At 44.2% G+C, this 7,102-nt stretch overlaps 1 protein-coding gene across 1 annotated transcript; it reads right to left on the bottom strand.

Annotated features, from left to right (window-relative positions):
* Positions 1-3,930: 3,930 nt before the first annotated feature.
* Positions 3,931-5,739, bottom strand: LOC131605165 (uncharacterized). The gene is made up of 2 exons (XM_058877555.1): positions 4,554-5,739; positions 3,931-4,427 (listed from the first exon to the last, which is right to left on the bottom strand). The coding sequence occupies exons 1-2, from the start codon at positions 5,737-5,739 to the stop codon at positions 3,931-3,933; spliced, it is 1,683 nt and encodes a 560-aa protein (XP_058733538.1).
* Between the last annotated feature and the right edge of the window lie 1,363 nt (positions 5,740-7,102).

The following is a 7,102-nucleotide window of genomic DNA, read 5'->3' as shown; positions in this document are numbered from 1 at the left end:
ACATTATCATTTTTGATGGAATTCGAGCCGGATCTGCACGATGGGTGATTTATGCCTTAGAATGCAACACATAAAAAGAAAAGGGAAAAGAAAAGCTTTGCCATTTTTGAAAAAGTTTTTAAAGTAAAAAACAAAAATGAAAGAAATGGAACAGTAATTGCATGCGAAGATATGATTTTCATTCAATATTAAACAAATTGAAACAACATGGGGGCCCTTCTTTATACAAGCGGTCAAAATGCTTAGGGCGAAGCATATGGCTTATCGAAACAAGAAAATTACATCTCCATAAAAGTGACTCTGGGGACGTCCAAGATAGTCCAATTGTTGAGCTCCTGTCTAGGCGCAGCATGGCAAACGAATCTGGAGAGATCTTCTTCATCATCATCATCCACGGCGAGGACCTGACTTCCAGAACTGGTGCTTGCACTGACGAACACTTGAGAAATGGGGGGAATCACCTTCTTTCCAGGAATTACGCTGAGCTGAGTAGAGGAAGATGGCTGATACCTAAGGCCATACTTGTCTCGCTTCTCATGAACATCAATCAGCTTGCCCCAGGCACTATGGGGAGTGCCAGCTTCTAAGAAGGCCTTAGCATCATTTAGAGACGAGAGGGGCGCTCCGAGTTCCTTCTTATTCTCAACCACGGGGAGTTTATCAACCGACACAATCTCTAGGGCCTGAAAAGGCGTCTCTTGTATCTCTCCCTCCACTTCAACATAACGGTATGACGCCAGATTATTGACTATCAAATCTTCTTCACCAGTGATCACAACAATCTTGTTATTCACAACAAATTTCAAACACTGATGGAGGGTAGATGTCACAGCCCCAGCAGCATGGATCCAAGGACGACCCAAGAGGCAAGTGTATGACGGACGTATATCCATAACATAGAAGGCAATATAGAACATGTGAGGGCCAATCAAGACAGGCAGATCAATTTCCCCTTCTACGGACCTTCTAGAACCATCAAACGCTCTGACACTCATAGTGCACGGTCTCATCATAACCCCATCCATACTCAGCTTAAACAAAGTAGTCTTGGGCATCACATTAAGAGAAGAACCTGTATCAATCAGAACTCGAGACAACACAGCATCCAGACACTTGACTGAGATATGCAACGCTTTGTTATGTGCCCTACCCTCAGGTGGAAGTTCATCATCGGAGAAACCCAAACAATTACCAGCAGCAATGTTGGTCACAACCCCTTCAAACTGAGGCACGGTAATGTCTTGAGTTACGTGAGCGGAAGCCAGAACTTTCATCAGAGCATCACGATGAGCTTTAGAATGCACCAAGAGAGACAAGATGGAGATCTTGGCTTGGGTCTGATCAAGTTGGTCAATCACTTTGTAATCACTTTTCTTAATGATCTTCAAGAGTTGCTCGGCATCTTGTGCATTACGTGTTACAGGAGGATCAACAACAACTTGCTTTCCTTTTGCTTGTGTACTAGCCTCTTTATTGGGCTCTTTAGGAGGCGGAGGAGGGGCAGAAAAGATCCGACCACTACGGGTAATACCACTAGCGCCAGTAATATTTGTGATGCTCGAAGTACCCACTAGAGGACAGTCAAACTTCTTCCCTCGAATATACACGGCATTATAACTCCAAGGAACAGCTTTAGAATTATTCACAGGAGAGGGAACAAGAGACGAGGTTGAAGGAGTCGAAGGAGCATTTGGAACCTGAATAACCATCGGAATTCTCGGAGCCTAAATGACCAAAGGAGCACTCGGAGCACGAATGACCAAAGGAGGATTCTGATTCTTTGACACCTCAGCAGGATAGTAAGGTATCTCTAGAGTAGCCACATCTTCGACAGGGATGACCCTTTCCACTCTAAGAACACCTTCGTCCATTAGTTTCTGGATTTCTTCTTTCAACCTAGTGCATTCCTCAGGGTTAGAAGAACATTGCAAACAGTAGTCATGTAGTTCACACAAAACCTTTTGTTGCATAAGATACTCTCTGACAAATGCTAGCGGCATCCTAACCTCATTAACATCATTTACCAGGATCTGATCATCACATAACTCAATAGCATTGGTCGTACCAGCATGAGGAGGCATAGGATTATTCTGCACATTGGGACCAGTGGGGGCGAATGAGATAAGCTTGTCGTCAAGGAGATCTTGAACCTTCAATTTGAATGCTCTACACTTTTCAATAGTATGGCCTGGAGCCCCTGAATAAAATTCACATCGAGCATTAACATCATAACCAGGAGGGAGAGGACTAGGCGGAGGCCCAAGTTCACGGAGTTGTACCAATTGTCCAGCAAGCAACTGAGGGAGGAGTTGGGCATATGACATCGGAACCGGATCAATACGCCTATCTTGGAATCTTGTTCTTTGTGGGCCCCTTTGACCTTGAGGTCTAGGGTTCTGTTGACGATTTTGAGGAGCAGCGGCTTGTTGTTGTGGTACGAAAGGCTGTTGGGGTGCCATCCATGGTTGTGGGAGAGCGGCAGCATATGCCTGAGGGACATATGGACCAGGAACAGCATAAGGCATCGGATAATAAGGAGGTGGAACAGCAGAATATGCAGGAGCTCGGCTTTGGTCAACAGAGGCAGTGCTAGTCTCACCTTCCTTCTTCTTCACAAACCCAGAATACGGCTTCTTACCATTACCACTTGAGGTGCTAGGACTAGTAACACCCTGAATGGTACCCGCTTTGACACAGTTCTCAACTCTCTCACCTATGATAACCACATCCGAAAAGGAGGGAGAAGTATTACTAACCATGTGCTGAAGATACGGCCCTTTCAGAGTTCCCATAAACAGATCAATCAACTCGCGGTCCAAGAGAGGATGTTGGACATGGGAAGCAAGTTCACGCCACCTCTGGGCGTATTCTTTAAAGGACTCTTCAGATTTCTGTGACATATTTTGCAGCTGTGCACGGCTGGGAGCCATAGCAATATTGTAGTGGTATTGTTTCAAAAAGGCATCAACAAGTTCTCTCCAAGTACTAACATTAGACCTCTCGAGCTTCATATACCACTCTAACGGGGCTCCAGTGAGACTATCCTGGAAGAAATGCATAAGCAGAGGTTCGTTCTCAGCGTGAGCGGCCATCTTACGGCAGTAAGAACGGATGTGAGTCTCTGGGCAGGTAACTCCCTTGTACTTATCAAAATCTGGCACTTTGAACTTCGGGGGAATAACAATCCCAGGTACCAAGCACATAGCAGCAGTGTCGAAACTCGAAGTTTTAGCAACCTCAACGGCCTTAAGGCGTTCTTCGAGAGCTTGGTACATCTTAGCAGTCTCAGTCAACTCAGCAGTAAGATCATGTTCAAGGTCAATAACCTCGTGGTGGTCATCCACTACCTTCGGTATCCCCTCAGCGGGAATCTCCTTAGTTTTCACCCCTCCATCAGCAGAATTGGTAGGAGTGTCTTTGATCAACCCAGCAACACTCTTTCTGAGCTCTTCTTGCCCTTGGACAACGACATGAAGAGTCTCCATAAGTTGGGTCATTCTTTCTCCCATAACATCCATATCCCTACGGAGGGCAGCTTGACTCTGTTCAAATTGATCCATGATTCTCTCGTTGCTCCTGGTGCGGTAAGGATGTAAGAAAGTCAGCTTCGTCGTTGGAAAAGAAATCTGTTGTTGGAAGGGACCCCAATTAGAATCTGATAAAAAACCTGAAAATGCAGTATGATATGAGTGCACGGGTGCATGTGTGCATGTTATATTATTTTCAAGAATTTTTGGCTTTGTCTCGAACCAACACTACAAGATAATGAGAAATAACGAAGCGCAACCAAGATAAACAACCATAATCCATTAATTCCACAACCACGTTTGAAGTACAAAATATTCTGCTCTCATGAGCCAACAATACAGAAAATGGAAATAAGAACCCCATCCAACAAGACTGGTGGTGATTCTATAACAAAAACCAATACTAAGCAGGATCTCCCATGTCCAAATGACGAAGTGGGCTATCTCCAATGTTCTTATAGCTCCAAGCCTTCATTTCTCCAAACAGCTTTTTGGTCTCAGCATGGGTTGGTCTTTTAACAACTTCTTGAATCAGTAGGTCCTTTCTGAAATGCATGGTCTCCAAGTAACGGCTTCTCAATTCCCAACCTCTGGCTTCCTCTTGAGCTTGAGTATCACTTTGCCCCTTTTCCTCCACTCGACCCTTCAGCTTGCGAATTTCTTCATAACACCCCTCAATCCTTGCCTGACGTTCCAGAAGGAGCTTGTCTGCTTTCTTTCGACGGGCTTTCTCTGATTTGGCTATATCAGTTTGGATTTGGAGCCTCTTTGTCAATTCCGCCAACTGATCCTCATAATGCTCTTTGATCTTCCTCTCTTGAATTTTAGTGGACTTGGGATCGACAACCACTCTCGGCCTCTTCTGAGAAGTACTTCCTTTGGCATACAACTCTTCAAGCTCTATTTCTCTCATTTTCAACTTATGAAGGGCAGAAAGCTTCTCTTGCCTATCGGAATTCATCTTAACTTGCATCGTCTCCATTTGTTCAGTCAATTTCCGATTCTGCTCAACAGTCTGATTATAACGAGGCATGGAGACAATGTTGGGTTGTGCGCCAACAGGAGGGTACAAAGGATCCTTAATAGGGAAAGGCATCCCTTGGGTATTAGCCACAGTTTCGACCCACTTAGTATAGTCTTCATAAGTCGCACAGTCTCTTTGACCAAAATGCTTCTTGTCTCTCCAACAAATGTTCTTCCAGGCTTGTACAGCTTCTGCCATCTGCCCATTGTCGGTGACCACATGATAGAAAATGTTCTCAGCTATCTCAGATTGCTCAGGAGGATTGACGAAAGCATACCCATAAGTTCTCCTAGCCAAGACGGGATTATAATTGATCCCACCTCTAACACCCATGAGGGGCACATTATTGAACTTTCCACAACTCATGATAACCTCCTTGTCTTCCAAAGATCTGTTATACCATACAATGTCTTTGGCTCTAAGTCCCATAATCCTTTCAGCCCATTTAGAGGTGTGCCTACTATCGACGAAAGCTCCACGTTCAGGCAAATGTGATCTGAACCAACGGTATAGCAAAGGAGCAAAACATCTGACCAAACCCTTCTTTTGACGGTTCTTTTGATGAACTGAATGATAAACATCCCCCAAGAGTGTAGGAACAGGATTCTGTAGAATGAACAAATGGATTGCACTCATATCAACAAAATCAGGCACATTCGAGAACATTAGGACACCATAGATACTTAGAGCCAGGATAGCCCTAAAAGTGTCCCATTCTTTCGCTTCAGCAGCATCACACCCTCTTTTGACCAGGAACTCCATGTGAAAACCCTGATATCTTCCTCTCTCGGAAAGATTTGCATCAACAACTGACTTGCTCAAATAAAGAGCCTTGGAGATTTCAATAGAAGTGGGAGCCTCCATGGTGCTATAGTACGGAACTTCTCCCTTCTTGATCGGAACACCAAGGAAAAGAGAATATTCTTCCAATGTGGGAACCAAAAGGTAGTCAGGGAACGTGAAGCAACGGAGAGAAGGGTTGTAGAACTGAAGCAAGGTATGAACTCCTTCTTGCTCGTATTTGGTGAACGGCATCTTGAGAAGACTCAGAATATACCCATACTTTTCACGGAACCTGGTTGTTTCATCCGGCGTGATCTTCTTAACCAGACACTCGAGAGAATCCAGATTCGGATTTAGAAATGTGTAGGAGATGTTGCGACTACCAGTCTTCAATGGAGGAGCCATGAGTTGGTCGGAGACAAAGCCAAATGTTCCTGAAAATAAATAAACATGCATGTTAAATGATATGGCGGAATGCATTTCATCGGGAGAATCCTAAAGTCCATTCGTAATTGCATATTTTCTTTTCTTTTCTTTTTTGTGAAGTAAAATATTCTCTTTTTATTTTCTTTTTCTTTTCTTCTTATTTTTGAAGTGGACTTTAGAATTCTCCTCAAATGAAGTGAGGTGGATGCAATAACATGATGTGTCATGGTGCAATGTGGTGAGAGACTGAGTGCCTCTCGCAATTCTGAATATCTGAGTAACACTGGGTATGACAAGTTCAAAGTTTCGGCTTCAGATTGCAATGTGAAAACCCGGGTATGATGAAGGCTAGTATCCTGTCCCTCCCCAAACTCACGGGTATGAATTCTAGACACGGACAGGTGGTCCCTAATGGTCACCAGGGTCTACAGTTCCCATGGGGTACAAAGTGTTTGAGGCAACAAGCGTGCCAGACACAGTGTTCCATGAAAGAACCTCGCCCAGCTGTGGTACCCCATATTGAACTCATCCATAGCAAGCGCTACGGTAGTCAACATGAGCATCCACGCTAATCCTATGTGTCACTTGGCCTGGGTAGTGGGCCTTTTACCTCATACAAACCCCCCACCTGCAAAACAGAACAGAAGACCCCAAGGAACACAAAATATAATCCATATGTATGATGTGCAAGCAAAAATAAACATGATATGCAAGCAGAAAATAAAACATGCAAACATATATACAAGATATAGACATAAAACAAATAAACACCCAATAAAATAAAACAAACAAAGTCTAGGATCGACTTGCTTAGGATATCCCCAGCAGAGTCGCCAGCTGTCGCACGCTCGCGAAAAATGAACAGAGTCGCCACCAATATATTTATCCTATAAGGGAAAGGAATATCAGAAAACCTAACAAAGGAAGGAACAAGGTCTTGCGACCAGAGAATCAAGGTACGGGAGTCGGTTACGCGAGGGGAAGGTATTAGCACCCCTCGCGCCCATCGTACTCGATGGTATCCACCTATGTTTGTTTCTATCTAAAGGGTGTACTATGTCTATGTCTATGTGCGAATGAATGCAAAAAGAAATACGGGAAGAAGAAGGAATATTTACAAGTGTGCTCGTTCAAGCCCCGCGACTTGATGCCTACGTATCCTTTTCAAGAATCAGAGCGCCGTAGTTCGGCTCCATAGTTTTTGTTTGTTTTTGTGTTTTTTAGTTGGGCGGCGTTAACGTTCACGCTCTTGCACAAGGGGACAGCCTAGGATGCAATGGAGCGGAAATAACGGTGCCCTTAAGAAAGCGAGAGAAGAGAGAGAGAGTTTGAGTGTTTCGAG

The sequence above is a fragment of the Vicia villosa genome, linkage group LG5 (assembly GCF_029867415.1).
Source record: "Vicia villosa cultivar HV-30 ecotype Madison, WI linkage group LG5, Vvil1.0, whole genome shotgun sequence".
NCBI lineage: Eukaryota > Viridiplantae > Streptophyta > Magnoliopsida > Fabales > Fabaceae > Vicia > Vicia villosa.
The sequence above is the reverse complement of the archived record's forward strand: the minus strand, read 5'-3'. Positions and strand labels throughout refer to the sequence as shown.

Bases quoted from the DNA above. Each gene is read 5' to 3' on its own strand.
- LOC131605165 (XM_058877555.1), bottom strand. From the start codon at position 5,739: ATGGCTCCTCCATTGAAGACTGGTAGTCGCAACATCTCCTACACATTT. The intron at 4,428-4,553 runs GTTATAATCAGA...TGAGAGAAATAG, and splicing joins CAACATTGTCTCCATGCCTC to AGCTTGAAGAGTTGTATGCC.